The sequence below is a fragment of the Dermacentor silvarum genome, chromosome 6 (assembly GCF_013339745.2).
Source record: "Dermacentor silvarum isolate Dsil-2018 chromosome 6, BIME_Dsil_1.4, whole genome shotgun sequence".
Lineage (NCBI taxonomy): Eukaryota > Metazoa > Arthropoda > Arachnida > Ixodida > Ixodidae > Dermacentor > Dermacentor silvarum.
This window is the reverse complement of record NC_051159.1, coordinates 83,003,105-83,019,405: the sequence shown is the minus strand read 5'-3', so window position 1 is coordinate 83,019,405 and position 16,301 is coordinate 83,003,105. Positions and strand designations below refer to the sequence as shown.

The window sequence follows — 16,301 nt, the reverse complement described above, 5'->3', positions numbered from 1 at the left end:
TTCGGTCGTCGTGAAATTTCTGTGCTCGGACATCTCGTCGATTCTTCGGGTGTCCGTCCTGATCAAGATAAAATCCGGGCAGTGAAAGACTTTCCCGTGCCCACGTGCGCCAAGGACGTTCGCAGCTTCTTAGGCCTCTGCTCCTACTTTCGTCGGTTTGTCCGCAATTTTGCGGACGTTGCACGCCCTCTTACTCAGCTCCTCAAGAAAGACGCTGCCTTCATTTGGGGCTGTGAGCAAGCTCGTGCTTTCACTGAGCTGATCCGGCTGCTTACTTCCCCTCCCGTTCTCGCTCACTTTGACGCGTCAGCTCCAACAGAAGTCCGTACCGATGCCAGCAGCCATGGTATTGGAGCTATCCTGGCCCAGAAACAACAAGGACAAGACCGTGTTATTGCTTACGCCAGCCGCCTTCTTTCCCCTGCTGAGCGCAAATATTCCATCACTGAGCGCGAGTGTCTGGCTCTCGTTTGGGCAGTGGGAAAATTCCGCCCCTATTTGTACGGCCGGCAATTCACAGTCATTACTGACCACCATGCTCTGTGTTGGCTTTCATCTCTGAAAGATCCTTCTGGGCGCCTTAGCCGATGGGCTCTGCGCCTTCAAGAATACAACTACTCAGTTGTATACAAGACAGGCCGGTTACACCAAGATGCGGACTGCTTGTCGCGCCATCCTGTCGACCCACCTGACGTTTCTATGGCCGGCATTCCTGTCACCGTTCTCTCTTTGAGTGCTTTTGACGATATCGGAGCGGAACAACGCCGGGACGACTTCTTAAAAGACCTTATTCAACGGCTGACTTCAACGACGCCCGACCCTTCCCTTCGAATGTTTGAACTCCACGATGGCATCTTGTACCGCTGTAACATGCGCCCTGACGGCCCTGACCGACTCTTAGTTGTCCCTTCGCATCTGCGCCGGACTGTTCTCGCCCAGCTTCATGATGTGCCGACTGCCGGTCACCTTGGCGTGTCACGGACTTACGACCGCGTTCGTCGGCGCTTTTTTTGGCCTGGTCTTTACCGTGACGTCTGCCGTTATGTCGCTGCGTGTGACCTTTGTCAACGACGAAAAAAGCCGACCACGCTCCCTGCTGGCCGCCTTCAACCACTTGACGTGCCTTCAGAACCATTCTTTCGTGTAGGCGTTGATCTTTTAGGCCCTTTTCCTACGTCTGTTTCGGGAAATAAGTGGATTGCTGTAGCAACAGATTACGCCACCCGATACGCAATCACACGGGCTCTTCCGACAAGCTGTGCAACCGATGTCGCCGATTTTATACTAGAAAACGTCATCCTTCACCACGGTGCCCCTCGACAGCTCCTTACCGACCGAGGCCGCTACTTTCTTTCGAAAGTTGTTAATGACATTCTACACTCGTGCGCGACTAAACACAAACTTGCTACTGCTTACCATCCACAAACGAATGGTCTAACCGAGCGTCTCAACCGGACCCTCACTGAGATGCTATCCATGTATGTCTCCGCTGACCATCGCGACTGGGACGTTGCATTACCATTCGTTACCTTTGCCTACAATTCTTCTCGCCACGATACCGCAGGCTTCTCTCCATTCTTCCTCTTGTTTGGCCGCGACCCTACGCTACCTTTCGACACCCTCCTGCCTGATAGCCTGTATTTCACATCAGAGTACGCCCGGGACGCCATAATCCAGGCACAAGAGGCACGCCATATTGCCCGATGTCGACTTGTGGACTCGCAGGAAAATCAGCGGCGCTTATATGACACCCGCCATCGTGACGCCCACTACACACCGGGCGCCCTGGTTCTCCTTTGGTCTCCGTCGCGACGCGTTGGCCTCTCGGAGAAGTTGCTTTCACGCTACTCTGGTCCTTACCGCGTCTTGCATCAAGTAACCGACGTCACCTACGAAATCGCCCCTCTTGACCCCACCGTGGCTCAGCCTCGTTCCGACGTAGTCCACGTCGCGCGTCTTAAGCCGTATCACTCGAACGCCTCCTAACCAGCACCGGGTCGGTGCTTCAGCCGCCGGGGGTCATGTGACAGAGCGATGAAGAAGACGTTTTGAGAGCACTTGAAGAAGACGAAGCTCGGGACTTCGCGTGCTTACTATGATCTTGTCAGCCGCTGCCGGTCTTGTAAATACACTGTAAATACATTTCTTATTCCTTTTCCCCGTAACATTTTTGGTGGAGGTGCGGGCTCAAGTTCAAGACGGATTTACGCAGCGGGCGCTCCTTGGCTGCATCTACCATGCCAGCTCAAGGCGAGGATGCTTCGGGCTCGTCGACCCCCACGCCAACCGTCATTCTGGCACAACCGCGCGACCCCGGCACCTTTTCCGGCACTGACAACACGGATGTTGAAGACTGGCTTCAACTATATGAGCGGGTGAGCAAGAGCAACCATTGGAACCAGACCGCCATGCTGGCTAATTTGATCTTCTATCTCGCGGGAACGGCACTCGTCTGGTTTCAGACCCACGAAGAGGAACTTACCACCTGGGACATTTGTAAACAGAAGCTCACGGATTTGTTTGGCAAGCCTGTTGGACGTCAGCGCGCCGCTCAAAAAGACCTCACTTCGCGTGTCCAGACGTGCACTGAGTCCTACCTCACATACATCCAGGACGTGCTCGCTCTGTGCCGCAAAGTGGATCCGAGAATGTCCGAAGCTGATAAGGTCGCACATGTCATTAAGGGCATAGCAGATGACGCCTTTCACCTCCTCGTCTTTAAGAATTCTTCTACTGTACAAGCCATCATTACCGAATGCAGGCGGTTTGAAGAAGCCAAGAGCCGCCGCATTGCCCACCCGTTTCCCCGCCTCCCCAACACGGCTGCTACGTCCACCTGCGAAGACCTCCGCAGTCTGCCCACACCCAATCGCTCTGATGACATCGTCCACATCATCCGGCGTGAAATCGAGGCCGCATCTCCTATCCAAACCCCAACCCTTGGCTCCGACAATTGCCAGTCCACCGTTTCCCTGATCCAGACCGTCGTACGCCAGGAATTGGCCAACGTTGGCTTGATGAATGTCTGCTCCGTTAATCGGCCTGACTACGCTTCGTCCGCCTCTGCCATGCGCCCTCGCAACATGAATGCCCCTCCGCGGTATCGCAACCCGACTGAATGGCGCACTCCCGACGACAGGCCAATATGCTTCACTTGTGGCCGTATCGGTCACATTTCACGTCACTGCCGCTCTTCGTGGAATTCGACCCCTTGGCAAAATCTGCCATCCGACCGCCCGCCTCATGCTGCTTCTCGCTTCCCACCGCGCATGCAACCAGTAACTCCTGGCGACTCCTCTCGGCCCGCCCGCTCTAGCCGCTCTCCTTCGCCACATCGCCGCTCCTCCCGCTCGCCCCCATCGCGTCGGTCACCGTCGCCCAGCTCCTTCCGGCGCACGCTTTCGGAAAACTAACAGGTGCAGCACCTAGAGGTGATGCTGCTATACCGCCCCGACGCCAAAATCCTCTTCTGACCCTGCCTACAAATCGGAACCTCATCAAAGTAGTGCTCCGATCCGGCTATGTTCCACAGAGCATATTCGCCTCCCTCACCTTGCCATTACCTACATAGGTGTTTCACCCGTTCCGCCCATTCCAGACAGTGACTACATTGTATCTCCTAATCCGGATGTCCTGCTCTCGCATAACGTCGCATTTCCTCACACCGTCATTACCATTACGGACAACACGTCCTGTCTTCCGCTAGTGAACTTTGGACTTAGTGCACAAGTTCTCCCGCGCGGCATATCACTTGCGCAAATCACGCCGGCCGAAGACTACCAGATTTCGGGTTTAAATGCTGACGACTCCTCGTGTGCAACTCTTGCTGTGCCTCCTGCCCCTTCAGACTTGAATGCCCTAATGAAAATGATCGCGCCCGACCTTCCGCCCCAGTGTGCCAATGAACTACGTTGCCTCCTTGCCTCGTACTGGGACTTATTCGACCTTGGAGACCGTCCTCTCGGACAAACATCTGTTGTGAAACATCGCATTAACACCGGGGATGCGAGCCCAATCCATCGGCGACCCTACCGCGTCTCTCCTACCGAGCGAGACATCATCCAACACGAAGTTGATAAGATGCTTTCTCGTAACATCATTGAACCTTCTTGTAGCCCATGGGCATCCCCTGTTGTCCTAGTTAAGAAAAAGGACAACAGTTGGCGATTTTGCGTAGATTATCGGCACCTAAACAAGGTAACCAAGAAGGACGTCTATCCGCTACCACGCATTGACGATGCCCTTGATTGCCTCCATGGAGCACAATATTTTTCGTCCATAGACCTTCGCTCCGGGTACTGGCAAATTGCCGTCGATGACATGGACCGTGAGAAAACGGCTTTTATTACTCCCGACGGGCTCTATCAGTTCAAAGTCATGCCTTTCGGGTTATGTAATGCCCCAGCCACATTTGAAAGAATGATGGACGCCCTCCTACACGGTTTCAAGTGGTCGATCTGCCTCTGTTACTTGGACGATGTGATCGTTTTTTCTCCCACTTTTGCGACGCACCTCGAACGCCTATCGACGGTCCTATCTGTTTTTCGTCGGGCGGGGCTACAACTCAATTCGTCCAAATGCCACTTCGGTCGTCGTGAAATTTCTGTGCTCGGACATCTCGTCGATTCTTCGGGTGTCCGTCCTGATCAAGATAAAATCCGGGCAGTGAAAGACTTTCCCGTGCCCACGTGCGCCAAGGACGTTCGCAGCTTCTTAGGCCTCTGCTCCTACTTTCGTCGGTTTGTCCGCAATTTTGCGGACGTTGCACGCCCTCTTACTCAGCTCCTCAAGAAAGACGCTGCCTTCATTTGGGGCTGTGAGCAAGCTCGTGCTTTCACTGAGCTGATCCGGCTGCTTACTTCCCCTCCCGTTCTCGCTCACTTTGACGCGTCAGCTCCAACAGAAGTCCGTACCGATGCCAGCAGCCATGGTATTGGAGCTATCCTGGCCCAGAAACAACAAGGACAAGACCGTGTTATTGCTTACGCCAGCCGCCTTCTTTCCCCTGCTGAGCGCAAATATTCCATCACTGAGCGCGAGTGTCTGGCTCTCGTTTGGGCAGTGGGAAAATTCCGCCCCTATTTGTACGGCCGGCAATTCACAGTCATTACTGACCACCATGCTCTGTGTTGGCTTTCATCTCTGAAAGATCCTTCTGGGCGCCTTAGCCGATGGGCTCTGCGCCTTCAAGAATACAACTACTCAGTTGTATACAAGACAGGCCGGTTACACCAAGATGCGGACTGCTTGTCGCGCCATCCTGTCGACCCACCTGACGTTTCTATGGCCGGCATTCCTGTCACCGTTCTCTCTTTGAGTGCTTTTGACGATATCGGAGCGGAACAACGCCGGGACGACTTCTTAAAAGACCTTATTCAACGGCTGACTTCAACGACGCCCGACCCTTCCCTTCGAATGTTTGAACTCCACGATGGCATCTTGTACCGCTGTAACATGCGCCCTGACGGCCCTGACCGACTCTTAGTTGTCCCTTCGCATCTGCGCCGGACTGTTCTCGCCCAGCTTCATGATGTGCCGACTGCCGGTCACCTTGGCGTGTCACGGACTTACGACCGCGTTCGTCGGCGCTTTTTTTGGCCTGGTCTTTACCGTGACGTCTGCCGTTATGTCGCTGCGTGTGACCTTTGTCAACGACGAAAAAAGCCGACCACGCTCCCTGCTGGCCGCCTTCAACCACTTGACGTGCCTTCAGAACCATTCTTTCGTGTAGGCGTTGATCTTTTAGGCCCTTTTCCTACGTCTGTTTCGGGAAATAAGTGGATTGCTGTAGCAACAGATTACGCCACCCGATACGCAATCACACGGGCTCTTCCGACAAGCTGTGCAACCGATGTCGCCGATTTTATACTAGAAAACGTCATCCTTCACCACGGTGCCCCTCGACAGCTCCTTACCGACCGAGGCCGCTACTTTCTTTCGAAAGTTGTTAATGACATTCTACACTCGTGCGCGACTAAACACAAACTTGCTACTGCTTACCATCCACAAACGAATGGTCTAACCGAGCGTCTCAACCGGACCCTCACTGAGATGCTATCCATGTATGTCTCCGCTGACCATCGCGACTGGGACGTTGCATTACCATTCGTTACCTTTGCCTACAATTCTTCTCGCCACGATACCGCAGGCTTCTCTCCATTCTTCCTCTTGTTTGGCCGCGACCCTACGCTACCTTTCGACACCCTCCTGCCTGATAGCCTGTATTTCACATCAGAGTACGCCCGGGACGCCATAATCCAGGCACAAGAGGCACGCCATATTGCCCGATGTCGACTTGTGGACTCGCAGGAAAATCAGCGGCGCTTATATGACACCCGCCATCGTGACGCCCACTACACACCGGGCGCCCTGGTTCTCCTTTGGTCTCCGTCGCGACGCGTTGGCCTCTCGGAGAAGTTGCTTTCACGCTACTCTGGTCCTTACCGCGTCTTGCATCAAGTAACCGACGTCACCTACGAAATCGCCCCTCTTGACCCCACCGTGGCTCAGCCTCGTTCCGACGTAGTCCACGTCGCGCGTCTTAAGCCGTATCACTCGAACGCCTCCTAACCAGCACCGGGTCGGTGCTTCAGCCGCCGGGGGTCATGTGACAGAGCGATGAAGAAGACGTTTTGAGAGCACTTGAAGAAGACGAAGCTCGGGACTTCGCGTGCTTACTATGATCTTGTCAGCCGCTGCCGGTCTTGTAAATACACTGTAAATACATTTCTTATTCCTTTTCCCCGTAACAATATGGAGTGATCATTTCTAAGATTTATGGAATTCTTAAAAATCGCCTGTAACAGATATAATTCTAGTCCTTGAGCTGGATTGTTCAGAGGCGGACAATTCTTGCACGAGGAATCGAAACGCATATTAAACTAATGAACAACTGCTAATTAACTTCCTAAATAATTACTTTACAGCAAATATTGCAATTTACGAATTGCAGCCGCCGAGTTTGAAAGACGCATCCACTTGAAATTAATTTCTACGATGACACCAATTTTGAGATGTTATTTCCTAAAGTGTGGGACGAAATACGTGGGCGTTCCGGTTACTTTTTTTGTGCTTCAATGCATAGATGCGCATTTTGTTAAATAAATCGAAGTTTCACCCGAAAGTCGAAGCATCGACTGCCATAGCAAATTAGTGGACAGCTATAGGAAGTTAGGAAATTTGCAGGCACAAGTTGGAATCTGCTAGCGCAAGACAGGAGTAATTGGAGAAGGCAGGGAGTCTCATCGTCCTGCAGTGGACATAAATATAGGCCGACGATAATGATGATAGGACGTAAGAATAGTAGTTTTATCGGCCGTATAAACTTGTAAACATAGGCCTAGTAAGTAAATTAACAAGCATGGAGTCACGCGTGCACAAGCAGACATGATTAAAACTTCTCACTCTATGACCGTGGAAACTCACTCAAAACGTTGGGGTGTGGCAGCGTGGCAGCAGCAGCGAGCGAATTGACCTTCGTGCCGGCAGTCTCATCAAAGCGAACTAAGCTGCGAAAACACAGTGCAGAGCGGACTCGGTTCACGACGCAGATCTCTTTAAAGATGCAAGCCGCCCGCAGTAGAACCCCCCCTCCCTACTCCCCACGTAGAAAGCAGGAGTCTTCTACTCCTGGCGACACGGTCAATTCGCTCGCTGCTGCTGCCGCGCTGCCACGATGTCTGCCCTGATGGCCCTGATATCTGCCTTGTTCTTCAGGATAGTACTCAAGGTGCTCCTTGGAATCTTTTACTGTATTTTTATCTGGAGGGCCTTAAGGCTTAAATGTGGCCTGAATCTCGCAAAAAATGCATTTTTTGCCAACTTTGGAGGTGTTTTTCTGAAAAAATATATGCCTTAAGAATCTCAAATTATTTTTAGCATACACTATAGCAACATGAAAAAAGGAAGAAAAATATTATATTTCAAAAATTTGCGCAGTTCGTGAAAAAAAAATTCTGAAAACGTAACATTTCTTGCTTTTTTACTGAGCCAAATAAACGCAATAAATTCTAAAATGCATTCAGTTATCACATTATGTGAAAAAACAATGCCTCTAGAATGCTCTCAAATAAAATTTGTAATTACACCTAGTTTCAGACTTGAATAAAGAAAAATGAGCTCCAACCAACTATTGCTTCTCAGAAACTTCAAAGAGCGCTCACGTGATCAAAAAAATTTTTAGACCAAAATACTTTGGTAAAACCTTATTCACACAATAGCCATCTAGCCCAATTTTTTCCAAGAAAATCAACGATGGTCGCTTTTTGGGCTGGGACGTTTCGCGTGGAATGACCCATACTGAAGCAGTAACTAATGAACGGGGATAATAAACATACCCGACCAGATTACTGCTCTGAATGTCTACAGTGCCACTGCAGTTATGAAGAGGACGAACTAGGCTGGGCACATGGTAAAGAATATGCATGGCACCTGACTGGACAGTCGCCATCTTAGCTGTTCCTCAGCAGTTGATCATCACGTCCAGATCACCAATTTTGTCACAACTGAGTGTCGATGAGCTGCCATGAATGTTTATTGAGGGAGCTGGTTTGGCCATGGATGCCGGTGTGGTGATTGACGGTTGACGAACAGCTAAGATAGCGACCAGTAAGTCAGGCGCTGTAAGTGCTCTACGGCGTGACCAGCCTATTTGTCCTCTCTTCATCACTGCTGGAGCAGAGACACACGGCACCTGACTGGACAATCACCATGTTAACTGTTCCTGAGTCGTCAATCATCATGTCCGTATCCATGGCCAGGCCGGCTCCCGCAATACACGTGGCAGCTCATTGGCACTCGGCCGCCACATGTCTCGGTATACAGACAATACAGACACATAAATAATCGGATTACCGCTTTGTATAATTCTTTATTGTCAGTACTCTTATGTTTTTGAGTATTCGATCAATATGAAACTTGCCAAAATTAATTTGTTCTTAATAAACTTATGGGACAACTGCTGTTGCAGTATTTATTCATAGTGTCAAATTGTACTTCTGGCTCTCCTCTCCTGCACAATGTATAGAGGTCCTATATTGTGCAGGCCCATCCTACATCGCAAAAACTTTGACAAACGCATGTTTCTTGACACCTTTATAAATAAAAAAATGGCGCAGGATTTGCAGAGCTTGGGCAATTAGCTGTTGGCATGGCGGCCAATTCAAATGGCATGTTTAGTTCAGGGACAAAAGGGAACAATTCGTGAATTGCCCAATGAGTGCCCAACTGTCATTCAGCCATTTCAAAGGAAACAATGTGAATGTTTGGAGTATGGTGTTATCATATTCTAAAACAGCTGATCCGGTGATGACAGGAGAGCTACATGCTAACCCCGGAAGTAGCTGGCTCAATGGCACTTAAGACGTTCGTTTCTGACAGCAATGCACCAGCTTATTAACAGTGCCCAGTACTACACTGTTGCCCAGTAATAAAAAGCCTACTGACTAGTCAACCTAAAACAACTTTTGACAGCTGCGCTATCGCAGGTATTTTGTATTGCATTTTGTTAAAAGCAGTATGCACGTACAGTAAAACCTTGTTAATACGTACCCACTTAACAAGCAACTCTGGTTTAAATATAGTCGCGATGAATCCCCCACCATGTCACGATTTAACTTAATGTATTGGCTGACCGCTTACACTGTAGTCACCACATGCCAAATGAATAGTGCAGTGGTTCTCCAATGGGGGGTCCACAGGAAGCCATTTCTGAGGGTCCGCGGAACCCACACCCGCAAAATAGGGGTGTGCAAATATTAGAAAAGTTCGAATATTATATTTTTAATATTCGTATTTGATTCAAAAAATCGATATTCAAAAATGTTTGAATATTCGGTCCGGATACGAATATTTGAATCAAACCGAATCTATTGCTGGCTGTGCGGGAGCAAACACTGTTCTTAGCATTTGTTTCTATCTAATCTAAGAATATTAGGGCGATATTGTGCTGAAGTTTGTGATAATTTCGTGCTGCTGGCAAAATTTCGCCTATAAAGCACACTTAGCCACTAAATGTCTGAACTTTGCGAGAAAGCCAGCCTCTGAATAACAAAAGGCTTTTTTTTTTTTTTTTTTTTGCAGCGCCACCCTAAATTTTGAGCTTATTGGTTGACAGCAAGTGTGATGACTGGCACAGGGTCACATGCCTCAGAGTTTACGGGCATTTGATGTGGTATAATAAGGAACAGGTTGGCGAGAACAGCTAGTGAGAATTACTCAATTTTCCAAGTTAACATGAGCCAAATATACGATGTTTTAGTATAACGGCTTACTAGTTCAGTTTTGCAACATTGACAATGTAATTGCAATGTTTCAACATAGGAAATGAACCCAACTAATAAATGCATGTGTACATCCTTATTCAATATTCCATTCAATATTCGAAGCTTAACCCTTTAAGGACGAGACATAAATGGACAGAAAACGTGTTTATTTTCTATCTAAATGTACAAAACACATCAAGAATAAGCATAATCCACAAAATTTTTTTTTTTATTTTGTGGAAATTTTTTTTAGCAATATGGGGAAAACCCCAGCCAGGAAACTGGAAGTGGGCTTCACCCCAAGCCATCTAAGGCTTCATTTTCAATTTTTATCGACAACTCATTACACGTGAAGCATAGGTGTACATTTCATTTGCTATACATCACATGTGTGACACCACACATGTGATATGATATCTTGCATCTGCCCGTCTCCTGTGACTTCTTTCAAAAGACAGCGAGGTGCGTGCTAAACTTCTTCCTTGTCCAGCGTTCCTGCTCTAAACCAACATATGACGCTTGCTGCCTGTCATTCAGTGTTGGCCGAAGACATTCAGCCAGAAACTTTGTACTTAATACTGAAACTTGGCATGAAAAAATTTTTTGTCTGGTATGTTGCCTGCAGGCAACACTCGTCAATAAAGGGTTAAGTATTCTTAATCGATTCATATTCAAAAATTTTGATATTCACACACCCCTAAAGTAAAAACAATAAATGAACAAATTGCGCCGTTTTTTTTTTTAGCCTTGACTCATTCCGAATTCCAGGACCTGCTCCCGGAACCGTGGCAGCAATCCACACAAGATAATAAAAAAATAAAAGACGTCACCATGTTCGTTGCCAATTTCTTTAATCAAACAGAAAATGAACCTAGGTGACTAACTAAACAAATAAAACAAGCAAGCAGAGACGTAAACCAGCCATACCTTGGATGTGCCAACATGTTCCAGTGTTAGTGATGGTGGCTCAACTGATGCGCAAAGGCCAACTCCTGCCAGAATCTTGCGAGTGAGTAGGGAGCCATCCAACTTCACCTCCATTTTGGCTTGCACAGTGAGGCCTGTAGAGAAAGGAAGAATGCAGTTTTACAATCAAAAGGCATTATGAATCACCGGGGCACTGAGAATTGTCACTGGGCAATTACAGCACAACCTCGCCGTTACATTACTGAATTAAATGTCAAATTAAGCGGAGTCGAATTATTGGAAGTTTACTGTATGCCACGGCCCCACTTATCTCCAAAACTATCTGTTGCCACAACAATACTGTGGAACATGCCCAAACAATTTTTGCTTCGTCCGTCCCATTTGCACGAAGAGCAAGTTCAGTGGTTCATGCATCAAGAAGGCTTTCGGGCACTCTGCTACTGTTGCTGCAGCTTGGATGAGGCTAGAAAAAAATTGTCTTGTGCTGCTAAATATGATCCCTTACCGATTTGGAAATGACGGCTGAAAGTCTGCGAGGGGTAAAGTGCGTGCTGGTGCCTATTTATTCTCAAATGCGTTTATTTTTCTGCTGCACACATACTCGCACTACATTCACGTGGGTATGTAGAAGTGGAATATCTGTGCAAAAATTGCAGTGTGCCGGAAACGCACTACACTTCAAAGTTTGCTGGTTACATGTATATTTAGTGTTGGCTTTGTTAGCGAACGGACAAACTTAACTTGCAGGATTAAGTATGTCAGTTCAAAGGCGAATATTCAAGGTGAAGTGTCACTGAAATGTGCAAACACACAAAGAATGTTTCAGCTAAGGTGCAGCAAGCTCATGAAAGGTTTATCTGTGTATTAAAGAAAATCCATGTGCTCTGCTGAGCGAGTTTACATGCCATTGCCTGCTGTGTGCTACAGTCTCAAGGTTCGATAGAGCGAGAAATTGTGCACGGAGCGTACAATAATAAATTATGCAATTACACTTGAACCTCATTGCAACAAAACGGGATATAATCAAGTAAATGTAATTCCCTTTGAAATCCCCATAGAGACCCATGTATTTAAAACCTCGTTTTAACTAAGTGAAACTGTCCTGGCAATGGATATAACGAACTAGATTCGTACCCGAAACCAAAAAATACCTGACCGGTGCGTGCAGAGTACATCGCTTTCCGCAGCAGTTCAAAACTCTCGCGTCGCATACTGGTTTTTCTCACAGCCGCGCGCACAATCAGCAGCCCACTATCACTCTTCTCCACTGACCTCTCTCTTGCGCATGCCTGGCTGCGCGAATATGCTGCACGCACGTCGGTGGGAAAGATTAGTTTATTAATTTCTACTGTGCGACCAGCTGCGCAGGCAAGCACAGCTGGGCGTGGCCTCCGTGATATCCTCGGCGCAATGTCGGGGCTCATGCCAAAGACTGTGCGAGTTGTGCTATACTGCACAGTACGTATGGCCATGCTGATTAGTGTATTCACTTAACTCTTTCTCTATGACGCACCGCGCAGGCAGCCGCAGCTAGGCCCAGCCTCAGATATCCCCGATGCAATCTCGGGGGTCGCACTCAGGCTGAGCGTTCACTTCTCCCTCTTCAGCCATCTGGGCATGGCCTCCTAAATCGTATTAGCATCGCTGCTATCTCGGAGGCTACAAGCCAGCGTGGTGAAGTTTGCTTGCCTCCTCGATCACACAGTGGAGCGCTGGGTTATCTGCCATGTGCAGCTCGACCGCGACAAGCCTAACTGATAGCGCTGATTAAATAAATTGTTCCATTTTGATAGACCATCAAAGTAGAGAAATAATGGATACAACAAAGTAACGGATATAACACAATAATGCAGATTCTCCTTAAAATTTGTTATAATGAGGTTCGAGTGTATTTACTTGTTTATTAGTACACATTAAACACCACTCGGGCCATAGCCATAAACAGTAAGGACTAAAATTCTAATTGCACCAATTAGAAAATACTAGTTCGCTGTTCCACGTATCTGCTTACAGTACATTCAATTATTTTTTATATATTTATGAATACCTTACATGCATTAAGGAACGCAATGGCTAAGGGGGAAGTTACGATTATCAATATAAAACAAGCAATATTCAACAAGACGAAAAAATTAATTCTAACAAAAGCCCCAACATAACAAAAGCATTATTCACATCACCCCATAGCACGAAACATCAATACAGTCAATACAAAAAAGTTCAACTGAAACAAAAATTTAGAACAGGAAAAGCTACACTCTTGAAAATAATAGTAATTGCTCCACAGAATTGGCGTACATATGCGAAAATACAAAATAGCCATATCAATTGCAGAATCGCCACAATGCAAAGGGCAAGAAAAAAAGAAAAAAAAGGCAGGCAGCAACTAAACTCTTCTATCTACAATAAGCTACAAACTCACAATGAATGATGTGTGAGCCAACAGATGATTTCTTTAGAAAAATAAAATAATAACCAAACATAAGTACAAACTATAGATACATACAACATCAATGGATAAGGATATATAAAGGTAGAGGATAAAATACAGGCACAACATGACTAGACAATTGAAATGACAAATGGCAGAATGTCAAGGCAGAGCTGAAAAATTGCTTGGGGCATATCTAGTGAAAATCTTCCTCATACGTGAAAAGTGGAGCAATGCGCACTTTGAGATTGTAAGAAACCGAGGGGTCGCCGCGGAGCGCCCGACCAAGAGGACCAGCTCAGCAGACCTTTAGAACGGACTGGCGCGTGCCATGCTTGCGCCGTTAGCACGCGCCGCCCAACTTTATTCTCCTCGGCTGTCAAGCCGAGAGCGGCGATCTTGGGGTCGCTGCGTTGCGGCGTCAGTTGGCGCTACAGGGCCCCCCGCCCAGACGGAACGGCGAAATGTGCGCGATTCACTACGGTGGCCTGGCCTGGGAGTGCAGCAGTGGACGAGGTTTTGGTGGCGGCAGCTTGAGGAACATTGACCTGATGATCCCTGCATCGCGGAGGGCGCAGGCGCGACGCCATTCGCGTTCCAAGCTGCAGGTGCAGATGTTGCCTGGTCGGTCTGCTTGGACGGTCGATCGCAGAAGGGTGCAGGGAACGCGGCAGCCACGATGACATCGTCCAAGTTTGGGCTGGTCAAGCGGTGAAGACGGTGGTGGGGTGCGTCGGCGCCGACAGCAACATCGAATCCGGCCCCCGCTGATGCTGCGACCGTGGTGACAAGCCCGCAACGACGGGACCCGGTTCGCTCTATCGAAGTTAGCGTGGTGCCAACGTGTGAATGACAGTCGGACCCATGAACATAGGCTTGGTGTTGAGGGCGGGCGCTTTCGAAGTGCGCGGTAGCAGCGTCCGGCCTGGCACCTGTGTAAAATTGGGTGGACGCAGCGACGAAAACCAGCGAAGCAGCGGGGCTGCAGGCCGCGCTGGGCACGAGTTCTCCGACGCCGAGCACCGCAAGCCGAGGAGGCATCCTTGTGGCCAAACGTCAAGGCAGTGTCGTTCGGGCGTTGAAGCCGAGACACTGAACGTGTGCTGCGAGAGGGGGCAGGCGAACAAGGGCTCCACGGGAAAGACGCTGGCGTAGCTGGGAAGTGCAGTGCACGTGATAGCTGGCGGACCAGTCTCACCGCAGTGTTGCCGCAGGATTTCACTCGGAACAGGTGGACTGATATGCGTCTCGACAGCCGTCACGGCACGGCTCGCTGCTGAGTCATCTCCACGGCTTGGACTGGGGACGTCATGTAACTCGGGTGGGGGTGGAGTGCATGCCGACTCTTTGGTATGCTCGGGCGTGAATGCAAGGTGGTCGTTGCTGAGGACTAGCGGGCTCACGAGTTGTGTAGTTGATGGTGCGGGCAGTGTGACGGGAGGTTGTTCGTCGTCGGGGAACGAACGAGACGCGGGAGGCGCAGTTGTCTTGTTGTCTCCGCACAGTGGCTCCTGTGGTGTAGGTGCGGCGCAAGATTCGCGAGCAGTGGCGCAGCGTTCACCCGGCGCCGATGGTGAAGAGGGCGACGTAGTTTGAGCCATTCCTTCAGAAGCGTCAGCCGTTGAAGGAAACTGTGTCGTGCTGCGTAAGTGATCGGGAACTGGTACGCCAAAGTGTTGAAAGAAGGCGGTCTTGAGGCCCTCGTACATGTTCTGGTCTGATGACGGAAGGTCAAGACGAGAGAAGACGTCGGTGGGAATTTCTCGCTTGAGGAGTAGGTACCGCCAGAGCTGCGACGACACGCCATTAACGTATAGCTGTGCGTCTACCTGCGCGAACCACACGATAGGGCTGTGCGGACGGTAGGGCCACAGTTGCAAGCGCCAAGGGTCGTCGAGCGTCAGTGGGCGCCACTCTTCTTCCAGCTGGTCCATGGCCGCGGGCAGGGCTCGGTAGCAGGCGATGCTGAATCGGTCCTTGTTGATACTCTGAGGATCATGTCCGGGTCACCAATGTAAGAAACCGAGGGGTCGCCGCGGAGCGCCCGACCAAGAGGACCAGCTCAGCAGACCTTTAGAACGGACTGGCGCGTGCCATGCTTGCGCCGTTAGCACGCGCCGCCCAACTTTATTCTCCTCGGCTGTCAAGCCGAGAGCGGCGATCTTGGGGTCGCTGCGTTGCGGCGTCAGTTGGCGCTACAAGATCTTGTGTGGTCTGCCTTCTACGGTCGCCTTCACGTGCCACTAGAGCCCTATGCTAACAGCGCCATCTCGGGGCCACCGAGCGCATGCACCGCATTACACTTTTTGGTTGGGAAACATGTCAAATGAAATGGCCGGAGCAAAGCCTGCCAGCACGTGCAATCTTGGAGGCCATGGTCATACGATGAAAACTCCAAAAGGCTGAAAGATGATAGCACCTGACATTAAGTAAACAGGCTGTGCCTGCTCCAGATGCCCTGCCTGCAAGATTTGAAATGCTCCATGGCAGATCTGAAGCAAGCTGCACCAATCTTGGAGGTCTTGCTGCCATTGTATGATGGCAACACGTCAACATACCAAGTTCTTTAGAGCAGGAAAAGGACTGAATACAATACATGGTGGCAATGGTACGTGGTCACATGGTTTGTGTAAATTCGTTAGGTATACCGTATTTACTCGATTCTAACGTGCCCTCGATTG

General features: G+C 49.3%; 1 protein-coding gene across 4 annotated transcripts in view; it reads right to left on the bottom strand.

The window, feature by feature from the left end:
• Nucleotides 1-16,301, bottom strand: part of LOC119455681 (uncharacterized) — a 106,565-nt gene that overhangs the window by 39,357 nt on the left and 50,907 nt on the right. For all 4 annotated transcript variants that reach the window (XM_049668945.1, XM_049668947.1, XM_037717107.2 and 1 more), the window contains one exon: nucleotides 11,190-11,323. In XM_049668945.1, the coding sequence (XP_049524902.1) occupies nucleotides 11,190-11,323 (134 nt within the window). The remainder of the gene's footprint in view (nucleotides 1-11,189; nucleotides 11,324-16,301) is intronic.